The 16,491-nt window shown below is 40.4% G+C and overlaps 1 protein-coding gene and 1 pseudogene across 1 annotated transcript; one reads left to right on the forward strand and one right to left on the reverse strand.

Moving 5' to 3' along the window:
* Nucleotides 1-2,173: 2,173 nt before the first annotated feature.
* On the reverse strand, nt 2,174-3,061 carry LOC115671619 (uncharacterized mitochondrial protein AtMg00810-like). Its single transcript, XM_030593250.1, has one exon. It carries the CDS (start codon nt 3,059-3,061, stop codon nt 2,174-2,176), a length of 888 nt encoding a protein of 295 aa, XP_030449110.1.
* Nucleotides 3,062-5,776: 2,715 nt separating this feature from the next.
* Nucleotides 5,777-8,230, forward strand: LOC115671618 (UDP-glycosyltransferase 88B1-like; annotated as a pseudogene).
* The last annotated feature ends 8,261 nt before the right edge of the window (nt 8,231-16,491 follow it).

Below are 16,491 nucleotides of genomic sequence, written 5' to 3' on the forward strand. Positions count from 1 at the left end.
CCAAGATTTGCTAGAAAGATAAGATAATTTCTAATTTAAATTAGGAATTAGGGTAATTTGTTTCCTAGTTTAATTAGATATTATTCTAACCTTGATAGTTCATTTCGGGTTGATTTTAATTTCGAATTTCGATAAAAAAAAATACCAAAAAGAGGGTTCTAGAATAGGTTAATTTGCTTTCTTTAGTCTAAAATTGCATGCTTAGATAATTGGCATTTTTTATTTCGAATTTCATTTGAAAATACCAAAAATAAATCATTTGTCTGTCGTTAGAATTAGGTCACGTCGTCGTATGACATATAGTTTGCATGTTAGGCTGCATTAATCACATGTTAATTTTCGCATGTCATTGCATATAGGCTAGCTTTCATTTAAATAAGTGAAAATCCAAAAAAAGAAATTGAGTGAATTGCTTGTTAATTAGAAATCATATTAGGGTGTCAATGTGATTTTCTAGCTAACAATGCAGATGCTTACGTTGCTTCCAGGTAAGTAATTCTTCCAAACTTGCAATTTATTTAATGCTTTCTGGGTGTTAAATTGGTAGTTTGCGCACTCGCATGAACACCTCACATGTTAGTAACTAAGTTGAAATGGATCCAAACTGCCTGCCAAAACATTTTTTGAAAAGAAAAGGTACCGAAAGGGCGTTAGACCAGATCTAGCGTAATCAAGTCCCCGGGCTTAGAATCTCTGGTTCGTAGGAATAAAACATATCTCCCTATGTTTTATTTAGGTTTCTAATCAACCTACTATAAATTGATTAGTGGCGACTCCGAGCATAAAAACTTTTGCATGTTAAAAAACTTAAACCCTAAGTTGCGAATTGATAGGGCTTGGGAGGGTCCGAGTTAGGCTTAGTCTTAACAATCCATTAGCCTGAGATGAATTTTAGGTCGCGACAGTTTGTAATATAGGTCAAACTATAAATGAGTATTTAGACAGACGAGTTAAATTCGAGTACCCAACAAGTCTTTGCTGTCAAAATGAGTAGAGCTGTCAAAATGAGTCATAAACTTAAAAAGTCTTTGCTGCAGCAGAGCTTTTTGTACTAGATAAAGTAGGCACTTAGAACGCCGTTGCTTGTTCCTTCCTCAATTGCACGCAAGATTTCTTCCCAATAAAAACAAAAGGGCATGCAAGATTTCTTCTGCCTGATCAAGAGTGGGTGAAGTGAGTGTTGTGCGTTTTCTCTGTGCATGTGCAGAACTTCATTCTTGTGGAGAACTTCATAGCATCGCACGTTGGGGGACATGAGACTTCAAATCAAAGCAGTTATATTAGGGCTTGCTGTTTTCCTTAGAAAGGAGAACACAGACGTGCTAAGAATTCTTGAATTCTTGCTTCCACGGGGATGAAGATCTGATGTCCCCAGTCCTGGTCCAATCTGCTGTCTCATTTATAGGATTGCAACACGTGGCTTCTTAACTTTAGTGCTCACCACACTTAAATCAAATCTTACTCAGACCTGATAACAATCTCCTCCGTCTTCCGATCCTTCCCTCGGCCACCGTTCCCCACACTAGGGGTGTCAACGGTTCGATTCGATTAGATTTTTTTACTGTTGGGGTGCGTCCTTGAACCAAACCAAAAAAATCGATTCGGCTCGATTTTCGGTTTCTTCTTCTTTATTTTTTTTTTTGCTTTTTATTCCTTTTTGATCTGATCTCACCCACTCTCTCTCTCTCTCTCTCTCTCTCTCTCTCTCTCTCTCTCTCTCTCTCTACAGTCTCCACAAAGCACCACCGCCATTACTGCACTCTCTCTCTCTCTCCTCCAGAGCTTGCTCTGTTGAGATTTAAGGTGTAACACTCAAAAGTGAAAGCCTCGATCGTCGATAACTATCGTCGACAACTCTCGAAGGTGAACGACTTTAATTGGTAACTCTCAAGGAAAAACACTCAAGGAGAGGAGAGGAATAAACTATTTTATTATAACTTGATTCACCTTACAAATACTTTAACTAGACTTGCCTTTATATAGGCATAATACATGACTCTTGATATGACTCATAAATAACTATACATGTATATGATATTAACTAGATATCGAAACACGAAAGGTCAAGACCAAATACAAACAATCACATTAACTAGTCATTGAAATACGAAAGGTCAAGACTAATTACGAAAGATCTAGAGAGATAAGGCGGTGATATCTTCAATACTCCCCCTCACCAACTACTCTCTCTTAGGATAGATTTTGAAACCATACCGAGTTGAGTTCGAAACTCTTCAAACTTTGCAGCTCCAAGACCTTTGGTGAAGATATCAGCAACTTGATCACCTGTCTTGGTGTACTCCATCTTGATCTCGCCCTCCAACACTTTCTCTTTCAGAAAGTGATAGTGGACTTCCATATGCTTAGTCCTAGCATGGAAAACTGGATTTTCTGCCAAGCTTATAGCGGATAGATTATCACAATACAATATTGTCGAATAATCTATCGACTGATGAAGATCATCCAATAACGGCACTAGCCACATGCTCTCCAGAGCTGCCATTTCTACTGCTTTGTATTCAGCTTCTGTTGTAGACAAAGACACAGTCGGCTGTCTTTTACTGCACCAGGATACTACTGCTGATCCAAGATGAAACGAGTATCCAGTAGTTGATCGCCGTGTGTGTTGATCTCCAGCATAGCCGGCATCACAACGACCGACCAACTCACCCGATGATTCTTTTTTATACAAAAGCCCAAAATCAAAAGTCTTCTTTACATACCTCAGGATACGCTTGGCTGCATCCAAGTGAGGCTTCCTTGGCTTCTCCATGAATCGACTCACTACTCCCACTGCAAAAGCGATGTCAGGCCGAGTTATGGTAAGGTAGATTAGACTACCTACCAGTTGCCTATACATAGACGAATCTTCTAGCTCTCGACCTTCTTCAGCACATAGCTTTGCGTTCCCATCCAACGGAGTAGATATAGGTTTGCAATCGAGCATCCCGAATTTTTTCAAGAGATCTCGTGCATACTTTTGTTGACATAGGAATAATTCTTCTTTTGTCCTATCAACCTCGAGCCCCAGAAAGTGTTTCAGCTCTCCAAGCTCCTTCATCTAGAACCGCACAGAGAGGTTGGCTCTAATTTGACATATCTCATCTTCATCATCTCCAGTAATGATGAGATCATCCACATAAACCAGCACAGCTGCAACCTTTCCATCTTCTGCCTTCATGAACAGACTCGAGTCTGCTGGAGCTACATTATAATCGCTCTTCAACAAGAATTCTGCAATCTTTCCATACCACGCTCTCGGGGCTTGCTTTAAGCCATACAACGCTTTCTTTAGCTTGCAGACATATTCTGGATAAGTTTTGCTCTTGAAACCATCTGGCTGCTCCATGTATATCTCTCGCTCAAGTTCTCCATGCAAGAAAGCATTCTTCACATCCATCTGCCACACATTCCACGACTTGCTTGCTGCAAGTGCTAATAGAACTCGAACTGTGGTAACCTTTGCTACCGGGCTAAAGGTCTCTTCATAATCAACCCCATATTTTTGCGAAAAACCTCGAGCCACTAGACGTGCTTTATACCTCTCAATCGACCCGTCTAGTCGAGTTTTAAGTTTATAAACCCATTTGCAGGAAATAGGACGTACCTCTTCAGGTTTCGGTACCAAGTCCCACGTCTCATTCTTCTTTAGTGCGAGGATTTCTTCTTCCATGGCCTTCCTCCATTCTGTACCCTTCGAGGCTTCTTCATATGTCGAAGGCTCGACCATGCCAACATCTACAGTCAATGCCGCATTGGCATACTTGGGGTTTGGCTTCCTTTGCCTCGTCGATCTCCGAAGTTGAGGCTCCTCCTCTTCAAGTTCTTCGACCTGACTTGGTCGAAGTTCTTCTGTCGACCTTGGACGCTCATCAAATGAACTTGTTGATCCTGGTGACTGTGTGTCGACATCTTTTTCGACATCTTTTTCAATAGGCTGATTCTCGTCGAATTCTTTCGGCCTTTCTTCGACCTCTTCGTCGAAATGCTGTGAATTTGGCAATTCGACAGCTTGAGGTGACCACCAAGACGACAATTCATCGAACACCACATTCCTTGAAGTATAGCACCTCCCTGTTGTAGGGTCGCAGCACTTCCACCCATTTCGTTGATCATCATATCCCACGAATATGCAGCGAATCGCCTTCTTGTCGAATTTGCTGCAAAGATGATCAGGCACAAATGCATAACATACGCACTCGAAAACTCTAAAGTGACTTACCACAGGCTTGCGATTCCATAGCTTCTCGTATGGTGACATAAAACCAAACCTTGCTTGTGGCAGCCTGTTAATCATGTGAGCCGTTGTCTTCATACATTCGGCCCAAAACCTCGGTGGAACATTCTTCGCGTGCAACATGCTCCTGCATGTCTCAGCTAGATGCCGATTCTTTCTTTCGGCAACACCGTTCTGCTGCGGTGTATACGGACAAGTATACTGTCGACGTATCTTGCACTCTTGCAAATATTTCGTGAACTCGTAGGAAGTGTATTCTCCCCCGTTATCGGTGCGTAGGCAACGAATTTTTCTGCCTACTTCACTTTCAACCTTCTCCTTAAACACCTTAAATTTAATAAACGCCTCGGATTTTTTCCTCATGAAAACAACCCAGACATACCTGGAGAAGTCGTCGATGAAAGTGATCATATACTTGAATCCGCTAACAGACGGCTGCTTCACTGGACCAAACACATCCGAGTGAACGAGCTCGAGAGGCATCCGAGTTTTGAACGATGATTCCTCATACGGAAGTTGATGTGCCTTCCCATACTGGCACCCGGCACAAACCACATCTTCTTGCACTTCCAACTGGGGAAGACCCCTCAGCATGTTCTTCTGCATCATCACCTTCAACTTGTGATAACTTACATGCCTAAGCCGCGCATGCCATAAATCAGGTGTATCATTCCTTCGGGTTTTGTTTACATATGCCGTTTGAGCAGACATCACGTAAACGGACTCCAGCCGACGTCCCTCCATGATTGGTCGACCAGTGGGCTTCACACTTCGGTACACCTTAACATCTCGTGGACCGAACACCACATAATTACCCGAGTCTGTGAGCTGGGACACAGACAATAAATTCTTCTTCATTCCTGGCACGTGATACACACTTTTCAATTCAACTAGCTGTGAATGGAATCGAGGAGTTATCATCGTCTTGTCGATATGAGTAATCGGCAACCTCGAGCCGTCTGCAGTAATAACAACACGTCCTCCGGTATATTCACGCATGTTCGACAGCTTGCCTTGATCTCCAGTCATATGACTCGAACACCCTGAATCAACAATCCAGTCGAAATCATAATTAATCGACTTTTCACTTACAGAGATTAATGCCATCGCATCGTTTGACTTGACTGTGGAAGAGGCAGCGAGCTCGTCTGATACCACCATTGCAACAGACGTTTGGAAATCCCGTTCCTTATCTTCATCGAAATCAGTCTTCTTCGATAATGCTGCGACATTTCCTTCAACTTTCTTCGCTCGACAATCTCTGGCAAAGTGGCCCTCCTTGCTGCAGACGTAACATCATCCACTACGTCTTTTGCCATCGCCCCGCCAGGCTCCCCCTAGTCGAAGACTCGTCTCTCCTGGACGCTTTTGCCATTCTTCACGAGCTGGTTGCTTTTGCCATTCGACATGGCTTTTCCTCGACTTGCCATCTTTATTGTCAGCACCGGTTCGCCTCTGACCCTTGAACCCTCTCTTATCACTGAAGAGGGCACTTTCTTCTCTCTTAATCGAAACCTTAGACATTTGACTATCTAATACCCTTCACCAGGGAGAGGCCACCTCGCCTCCATGGTGGAGCTCGGGAAGCACATCCTCAACCACCACCCTTCCTTCTCCGTCACCGTCCTCCTCCTCTCCACCCCACCTCCGAACACCCACTTCGTCGCCGCCGTCTCCGCATCCCACCCTTCAATCACCTTCCACCATCTCCCCGCCATCTCCCTCCCAACTCCGACCACCTCTCCTCCTCTCCCGCCAACTTCATCCTCTCCACCTTCGAAATCGTCCGCCTCCACAACCCGACGCTCCACCAGACCCTCGTCTCTCTCTCCATGTCCTCCGCCGTCAAAGCCTTCGTCATCGACTTCTTCTGCAACGCCGCCTTCGGCGTCTCCACCTTCCTCAACATCCCCACCTACTACTACTTCACCTCCGGCGCGAGCGCGTTGGCCTCGTTCCTGTACGTTCCCGCTCTTCACAAGATGTACCCCGAGAGCTTCACAGACCTAGACGTGCCCATTCTGATGCCTGGCTTCCCTCCAGTCTCGCCCCGAGACATGCCCATGGCCATCAGCAATCGAAGCCTCAAGGTCTATAACTTTTTCTTGGACACGGCGGTTCAGATGGCTAACTCGGCCGGTCTCATCGTCAACACGTTCGACTCATTTGAAGCCAGCGCTCTCAAGGCTCTGAGGGACGGCCTCTGCGTGCCGGACAGCGCCACTCCTCCGACATACTGTGTCAGGCCACTGATGGAGTTAAAAGTAAAGCAAATGAAGGATTTTTGTATATTCGATAATATATAAAAGAGTATATGGAGAGCTTATTTATAGGCTGATTAGATAAAAAATTAAGGAAACAAGATAAACATAATATCAAATCTAAATCAATCAAGGCCCGAGAGATATGCAGAATCAAATAGATATCCTAATATCGCTAACATCTTCCTCAAATGCAAGTGAATTGGAACAAATCAACTTGAGTTTAAAAAATAATCTGGACCCATGGAGGATGCGTGGCGTAGCTGCGCGTAGGGTGCGTGTGCTGGCTCCAGGCTTTCATTAACGATGAGATTTCAATTTGTTGATCGTCTGACAGTTGCAAGTCTGGTGGTGGTGTCGGCTTCTTGAAATGACGCGCGAAAGGTCGAGAATCGGAGGGGAATAGCAAACGGCCAATGGGCTAGCTTGCGAAACAGTAACTAAGTGACGCGGCCTTTATCGTAGCATCAAGCGGCCTATATGGCTGGCTTGAAAAATAGTTACTGGGATGCGGCCTTTGTGGCTGGCATTGAAAGAAAGCCACCTCCATGAAAAAGTCTCGACGGGCGATGGGGTCAGTGCGATTGTCGAAACACGACCACCGCGGTGCTTACTCATACGGAAATAAGATACCCAGATGTACACTGTTGAGCGGAGATGGATTTATTTTGCGCTAAGGATGATAAAGCGGAAAAATAGGATTGGGTAAATTTCTGGGGTGTGTGAGGTGCGCACCGGGTGCGAAGTGCACCCGGTGCACTAAGTTGCCTTAGGAACGGTGGCTTTGATACCAAGTTAAAAGTAAAGCAGAAGAATGATTTTTGTATTTTTGATAATATATAAAAGAGTACATGGAGAACCTATTTATAAGCTTATTAGATAAATAATTAAGGAAACAAGATAAATATTGTATCAAATCTAAATCAATCAAGGATATGCAATATCGAAAGAGATATATGCATAATCCCGAGAGATATGCAGAATCAAATAGATATCCTAATATCGCTAACAAGTGGCTACCGGCGGAGGAACCAAAGGTGGCGAAGAGAGGCACGAGTGCTTGAGTTGGCTCGATTCGCAGCCGAGCCGGAGCGTACTGTTTCTGAGCTTTGGGAGCATGGGAGTGTTCTCGACGAGGCAGCTGAAGGAAATGGCAATAGGGTTGGAAAGGAGCAAAGTGCGGTTCTTGTGGGTGGTGCGGGTCCCGCCGCCTCACGATGAGGCTCGGTAGGTGTTAGCCGAGGTCGAGCCGGGCGTCGTGTCGTTCCCGCCCGAGGGGTTTGTGGATAGGACAAGAGGGAGGGAGATGATAGCAGAGTCGTGGGCCCCGCAGGTGGAGGTACTGAGCCACAGCTCGGTGGGCGGGTTCGTGACGCACTGCGGGTGGAACTCGGTGCTTGAGGCGGTGTGCCGAGGCTTTCCCATGCTGGCCTGGCCGCTCTACGCGGAGCAGAGGTTGAATGGGCTCATCTCAGCGGATGAGCTGGAGTAGCGAGTCAATGAGCTGATGCGATCGGAGAAAGGGAGAGCAATAAGGGATCGAGTCCTGGCCATGCGAGACGCCGCAACCGCCGTGCTGAGCGACGGGGGGTCATCCCTATGGGCCCAAGCTGAGTGGACCGGGTCCATCAAAGCCGGGTCCGGCGAGGTGGATGTTCCCGACCGGGTCACCAGCTCCAAGGGAATTGCAGGTGATCTGGGCAGCGACAGCACGGTTATAATCTCCACCTGAAGTGTTGTTTTAGAGTTCTTCTTGTTTTTCTGTGGGGTTTTGACGTGAATAAGCGAGTCATATTTGATATTCAACAAAAATGATTATCGTCGCTTAATATATTAAATAAAGGACTTATTATTATATACTTACGTTTTCTTTCTGAATGGTATTATTAAGGGAATGGTCTACCTGAATGTATCGGCGAGATATGTCCTTTCTTTATATGCTAGGAATATTCTATGCCCTTTAAGATCGGGAAAATTATTTTTTGTGCTTGAGCATATCTTGTGATTGATACAGTATGTCGAGACCCGCCATTCTAAGAGATGGCTGGGCCGTGCGTGGGTGAGGTGAAGAGATTGGCCGTGGCCGGTTGCGTGAGAGAGAGAGAAAGGGAGAGGGCCAGTGCTGCGCGCGAGTGAGGGGAAAAGAAGAAGGGGTCGGGTCGGGCTGGCCCTGACCCGGCCCGATTTGATTTTTTTTTATAAAAAAAATATGTTCTAATAAATCCTAATAATGCAAAAATACCTAATGTCTATATGCAATGCTATTAAATATTAAATGTTTTTGTTTTAGGAATTAAGGACATTAACCCTTAAATTTTTGTATAATTAATTTTGAGTAAATTAAAAAATAAGTGTCAACACAGTAAATATAAACTTTTTGGGGTGTGATTCTCTTTTCCTAAAAGTATCACGAATTGTCCTTTCACCGTAAAGGATTGGTGCCGAACATTAATATGAGAACATACTCGGTGTTAAGTGCGTAAATGTTTCGATTTGATTCCCTTGCAATTCCTATTAATCATAGTAAGGGCCCGTTTGGCAACTTATCATTTGTTCCTAGAATTAGTTTGGAAACAGAAATCCGTTTGTTAAATTTTTTGTGCCCGGGCACAATTTTGCAAAAAATTGTTCCCAGAATCAATTTTGGAATAAAATCAAGAAGCAAAAAAAATAGCTTTTTGATTCTAGAACAATTTTTCCATTTCTGATTCTTCTTGGGTTTCTTTTTTTTTTTGGTTTGTTGTTCTTCGGCCTGCCGCCCGCGGCCCTCACCCAGCCAAGGCGAGGCCGACCTCGCCGTCGCTACCGGCGAGGGCCGCGATGCCCTCGCTGACCCTGGCCTGTAGCCGGTCGCCGGCGACCGACCATGGCCAAGGAAGGAAAGGGAAAGAAAGAAAAAGAAAGAAAGAAATATTAAAAATTTAAAAATATTATTAAAATACTATTAATAAAATGAAATTTTGTGTAGTTACCAAACATATTTTTGTTTTTTTTTATTCTAAGAATAGAAATTTTGAACAGTTACCAAACGCCTTCAAATGCTTAAAAATTATTTCCGAGCACGGAATAAAAAAGAATCATTTCTAACCAGAATCAGTTTCCGGGCACAGAATCGTTGCCATGCGCATCCTAAAATAACTCTATCAGTCGGCATTTGTAAGCAAAATAGCCTAATCACAAAAGCGTTCACCGGATCATATATTATGTATGCACGAAGACAAGTTTGAATTATCGCATTTGTGCATTCTTTTCAAATCACGTATCAGGATATCGGCCTCGGGTGCTTTAATTATTGGCCCGTGTATTGTGTAGATGGGGGACGCCCATTTCAATTAACGAGAAGCCGAATGTTCGAATAACTCTGAACACTCTCGGTTGTCTCGGTCGGGTGCCCATTTGGAGGGAGTCACATCATCGACATTTTTAATGTGTATGACTTTTAGGTGGCTTTCCCGCTGGGAGCAACCCATCAGATAAAGAAATTATTTATTGTAATGTCCATATGTGTGAAAAGAAAAATATAGTAAAATTTTAATATAAACCGCGACCCTAATATTAGACACGTTAATACGCGTGTCGCGGCGCCAAATGTTTTGATATCCAGTGTCTGTTAGTAAGTTATATGGTCAAAGATTAATATTCACATGTCTAAAATTTGAAGATACCGTGTGAATTCAAATTCAATTATCGGACACTACATTTGTAATTAGTGAAACTTAGTGTGTAAAACGGAAAAATCACCCCAACACTCTCTTTATTAGTCACTAGAAACTCTTTTTGGGCTGGGTTATTTTGCACAACAGAAATTTCTCCAATATAGAGGCGCAATTTCTTCTGATGCATGACAAACTACTAAAAGGCTTAGATCTGTATCCTGTAAAGAATTTGGCACTTTATCCACATAAATTCCATTATAAACGTACGAAGATTTTGGCCTTGGGACAAAGATTCCTTGGACAATGAATGGTGTATTGCTTCATGGGAATTTCTATAGTCTTTTGAGGGACTGATCCATCATCCTAAAAACATCGCACCCTAATACATTTTATCGTATGTTTTAGACAGAATAACGCAAATAAATTTTTGATCTTTTATGATGCAATGGTCATCAATACTCGACAATCGGGGTCACCGAATTTGTAGAAATGCACCTACTTCAATGGTGCGATTTTCTGACTATAATCAACCTTGCCGACATCTGTTTGATGGTGACAAGACTACTATTGAAAGCAATAGACATGGGGCTTCCACGGGAGTGTATGAATGTAGCAACGAGAGAGCACCCATTTCTTTAGGGTTTATTTAATAACATTTTTGTTCCAAGAAATAATGTCTGTTCAAAAATAGTTTTTTCTATTTTTATTCTTTGGACGAGTTTCTAAGCAAAAGAACGCGTTTGGTAACTGCACAAAATTTCTATTTCTGAAATAGGAAAAGAACAGACATGAGTTTGGTACGACCCTAAAAATTTTAACTCCCAAATTGTTCATTTAATTAGCAAAACGTCAGTAGAGACTTAACAATTCATGTTTGGATAAAACTGGACTAGAAATAGAATTAAAATATATTATGATATGGAATTGGATGACCTTAACACAATCATAAAGAAAATTACTTATTATAGACAAAGTAAATATTAGGTGGTGGTCAAGGAAATTGCAATTTAGGGTTTAGAAACTTAGGGTTTTAAGGTTTGGGGTTATAGGGTTTTAGGTTTTCGGGTTTTCAGGTTTTAGGGTTTGGGTTTTGTGGTTAGGGTTTTAGGTATTCGGGTTTTGGGGTTTGGGGTATAGGGTTTAGGATTTGAGGGTTTGGGGTTTAGGGTTCGGGATTTGCGGTTTAGGGTTTTAGGGTTTGGGTTTATGGTTTTTAGAGTTTAGGGTTTTGGGTTTAGTGTTTCGGATTTTGGGTTTTAGGGTTTGTGTTTGGGGTTTAGGGATTCGGGTTTTGGGATTTGGGGTTTTAGGGTTTTAAGGTTTGGGGTTAGGGTTTTAGGATTTATGGTTTTAGGGTTTTAGGATTTGGGTTTTAGGGCTTTGGGTTTAAGCTTTAGTGTTTTGGGTTTGGGTTTAGGGCTTTAGGGATTCGGGTTTTGGGGTTTAGGGTTTGGGGTATAGGGTTTAGAGTTTAGGGTTTTAGGTTTAGGGTTTTAGGGATTCGGGGTTTAGGATTTAGCATGAGAATATTTTGTGAAAGAGAGAGAACTGATCTCGTTTCTCATTTTGTTCCTGAGAATAAGAAGTAGATTTTTTTTGCTTCTTGTTTATATTCCAAATCTATTCCCTGGCCACTTTTCTATTCCAGGAAACAAAAAAATTAACTGACGTTATCAAACGAATTTTTATTCTTTTTCTATTTCAAGGAACAAAAAGAACTGAAAAACAAAAAAACAGAAATGTTACTAAATGGCCCTTAGTCATGGAAAGGGGCAGGCTCGATTTTGAGAGCTAATTAATGTGCCATTCAAGTGCCCGTCAATCACCTCTACTTAGTACTGTGTTCTAGGACACTATTGTCACCGTGATGAGCACATTTCAAATGTAAATAAATGTATTGTTAAAACTTATTTTGTCTAGTATGGTAGTTTCTCTATTCAAGTGTAATTTATCATACTTCACATTGATATATTCCTATGAAACAAATCACATTGTAAATGTCATATGAAGGGTGGTGCTTCGATGTGTTGATACCTAAATTTTTGCGACCCAGTTAGTCGTTCATTGCATAAAAAATTAGTGATCGATCCCAGTTCCTAGACAAAAAATTAGTTAAATCGCATATAGATTAGGAGTATTTTGATTAATATTTAGGCCTATATAACTGTATTTGCATTGGACTGGCGGCGGATGGACTCGAGTGAATGGTTTTGAATTTAATGAAATTGGACTAAGCCCACGTTCAAGAAAATTCTTGGCCAAGCCCATGAACATTATAAGAGCTGAAATTTTCATTGGAAAATGTCGAGTTGGAAAATATTGGTTTATTAATATGGATATTATCATGATTTAAATTGAACAAATTGATTTGATATTATCACAAATTGCATAGAATCTCTGGTTCATAAAAATAAAACATATCTCCCTATGTTTTATTTAGGTTTCTAATCGACTTACTTCAAATAAATTAGTGGCGACTCCATTATGAAAACTTTTGCACGTTAAGAACTTCAACCCTAAGTCGCGAATTGGTAGGGCTTGGGAGGGCCCGAGTTAAGCTTAGCCTTAATAATCCATTAGCCGAACTCCTAGTTGGTGCACTCACGAGAGGTGAGGTCACGACACGATGCACCACAAAAGTATTCATTGTTGTTAAATAATACAATAAGTGGAGTCGCTATGCTCTTTAATAAATGAAGGATTGCAGTAAATCTATGTTACTTTGCTGGTTTGAAAATAGAATTTTCCTTACCAGATAGGTCGTTGTATGGTGCTCTAGTTTATTTCGAGAATGCAACATATAGTTGTTGTAAGTGTTTTCCCAAAAACTTGTTCAAGCTCTCAAAGACCCGATATTCTATAAAGCCAAAAGGACGAAAGACCCGTGTTTAAATAGGCTACATGACAGCATGGCTCCGTCGTTTTTAAAACCGTATCTGCGGATCATTAAATAATTCATCTCTATAAATAAAATTAACTTTCACCACGTCACTCAATAATTAAATTTGTCGAGAAATATGGTATTGTAAAAACCAAATGATCGAACAATAAAATAAACAGAATAACAAATAAACTGGACACCATATCTACGTGGTTCGGTCGATGCTACATCCACTAGGAAAGCAGTATAAAATTTCACCGTACATCAAGCAATGCAGCAGAGATTACATCCACACTCAAGTCACTCTCAGAGTTTTCCAACCCCGGATTACATCCAAAGACTCACACGATGTTTAGCCCACAATTACTCTCGAGATAATCTCTCAATCTTACAAATGAATTACATAAATCTCAGGTGAATTCCGTAAAAAACCCCAAACTTTAGGTCAAATCCTAAATCTGCCCCAAACTTTTTTTTTGTGTAAAAAAAAACCCAAACTTTAAATCCAGTTCCAAATCTACCCCGAATTTTGTTTTGTGTAAAAAAAATCACCAAAATTCAATTTATTTTCAAAAATATTTCCCCATGATCCGGTCCCAACTTGACGTGGCACTTCCATGTCGATAAAAAATCCACATCAGCAAAGTAATAGGACAATAGGTACAAACCGACGTCGCATTTCCACTTCAATAACAAATCCAACACATTAAAATTATTGAAATTCTCCAAAATAAAACCATTATAGGATATGAAAGTTAGGGACGATAATAAATCCATCCCCAAAAAAAATTTTAATTTAAAAAAAACCTAATTTTTAGGTTCAGTCTAAATTTGCTCAGAACTTTTCTTTATCTAAAAAGAAAACCCCATTACTTTGTTGATGTGGATTTGTTATTGACATGGAATGCCACATCAAGTTGGGACTGGATCACGGGGTATATATTTTGAAAATAAATTGAATTTTGGTGATTTTTTTTACAAAAAACAAAATTTGGGATTAGACTTAAAGTTTGGGGTTTTTTTTAAGACAAAAAAAAGTTCGGGGCAGATTTGGGACTTGACCTAAAGTTTGGGGTTTTTTTAAGATAAAAAAAAGTTCGGAGCAGATTTGAAACTTGACCTAAAGTTGGGGTTTTTTTTACAGAATTAGGCCCATAAATCTCACCACAATTTATCGGCTCAAAGACGTGCCAGGCATCGCGATGTAAACCTCAAAGAATTCAATCAAACTCTAGTAGATGTGCCGCCCCTTATTACCTTTTGCTTCTCAACAAAAAAACATAAAACAAACGGCCTAATTCCCACAAAAAAACCCCAACTTTAGGTCAAGTCCCAAATTTGCTCTGAATTTTTTTTTTATCTTGGAAAAAACCCCAAACTTTAGGTTCAATCCCAAATCTATCCCGAACTTTTTTTTTATCTCAGAAAAAATCCCAAACTTTAAGCTCAATCCCAAATCTACCCCGAATTTTATTTTGTCTAAAAAAAATCACCAATTTTCAATCTATTTTCAAATATACCCAGTGATTATGTCCCAAGTTGACGTGTTATTTCCATGTCGATAACAATCCACATCGGCAAAGTAATGGGATGATAGGTATAGACCGACGTCACATTTCCACTTCGATAACAAATCCAATCTAATAAAAATTGTTAAAATTCTCCAAAATAATACCGTTCTAGGTTATGAAAGTTAGGGTCAATAAGAAATCCACCCCAATAAAACTTTTTTTGACCTAAAAAAAAATCCAAACTTTAGCTTCAGTCCAAATTTACCCTGAACATTTCTTTGTCTAGAAAAAAACCCCATTACTTTGCTTATGTGGATTTGTTATCGACGTGAAAGTGCCACGTCAAGTTGGGACTAAACCAAGGGGGTAAATTTGAGAATAGATTGAAATTTAGTGATTTTTTTAGATAAAACAAAATTCGAGGCAGATTTGAGACTAGAACAAGTCGGGAGTTTTTTTTAGATAAAAACAAAGTTAGGGATAGATTTAGGATTGGACCCAAAGTTTGAGGTTTTTTCTTAGATAAAAAAAAATTCGAAGCAAATTTGGGACTGGACCTAAAATTGGGGATTTTTTTAGAGAATTAGGCCTAAAACAAGATTTGTTTTCTAACGGTGTGGACTTTTTAACCGCATTGCTTTGTTTGTCGCTTAAACAATTAGGGAAAATTGTTGGGAAAACTTCGTAATAGATTTTGATGTCGAAAAATTATCCATGAGTAAGTCTGACATATGCTTTTGAAGTATTCTAAGTCTAGGAAGTTATATACTAGAAGTCCAGACTTTACATAAATCAGAAGGAGAAGTTCAGGTCCTGCACCGCAAAAAAACAAAGTTCAGACTTTGTACACGGCAATTGAAGAACTTCAGTTTATATATTGGAATCAAAAGATTCAGAATTTACAGAACAAATCATTCTGACTCAAGTTCTGAGCGCAAGATAGGAATCGGAATCTATCCAGATGTTATCACAAACTCAGAACAACGGCTAGTAATCTGGCTTTGATTTCACCAATGGAAAGAATTGATTGATTCAATCTTAAAAGGCTATTTTGGAAGGAATATTTACATCGCGAAATATCTTAAATTGATTGACAATCAAACCCATGACAAGTTTATTTCTAAATGGAGAAGCTCTACTTATGGAAACCAAAGTTCTGGCTGTATGAGCGACCACATCTAGCATGATTCAAACTTTGTCACTCAACGGCTACTCAATCATTTTTATATAAATCTGTCTAAGGTGAAGATTGGAATATGATCCTTTGAAGATTGTCCAACGACTAGTTTGAAAGTGGAGAAGTATAAAATGAGACAAATTGTCGAGGAGCAGAAGTAGAGAGATAATATCCATAATCATCTATTCCAAAGTCTGAGCAAACTCCGACCAATGTAACTTGTCCTTCTTAAGCCAAAATCTGTGATATTGAGAAATCTATTGTAAGAGTGATTGAGTGAGATATAGTGACCTATCTTTCACAAAAAAGTCATAACTCAGAATTTGTAATCTCTTAATTGATCATCTTGTGAAATTCAGCTAGTAGGCTGTCAGCGTGGAAGAGTGAACATAGACTTGATCTAAGTCGAACCACTATACATCTGTGTGCAATTTTTCTCTTCTTTAAAACTCTTTTTATTTAGTTAATTGCACATTTACTTATTTGCCGTTCAAAATTTGTTCAAAAACTGAACATTGTTCAGACTTTGCCCATGATCAATTATTTCTACTTTAAATTGATCAAAAAGTACTCGAATCACCTATTCACCCCCTCTAAGTGATACTTGCTAGTCTCCTAAAAAATGACATAAACAATGGCTCAAACTTTGGCTAGTCATCTGACCAAAAAAAAAAAAATAGTCAGCTAGTCGTAACAAGCAGAGGAAAAGTGATTCTTGTGTCGTGAAATCGCGGACTTGCTTGTAGGTTTGCCGCTTCGTAAATCTAA

The sequence above is a fragment of the Syzygium oleosum genome, unplaced genomic scaffold (assembly GCF_021117445.2).
Source record: "Syzygium oleosum isolate NSW1041296 unplaced genomic scaffold, Sole_v2.1 Sole_v2.25, whole genome shotgun sequence".
In the NCBI taxonomy this organism is placed as follows: Eukaryota; Viridiplantae; Streptophyta; class Magnoliopsida; order Myrtales; family Myrtaceae; genus Syzygium; species Syzygium oleosum.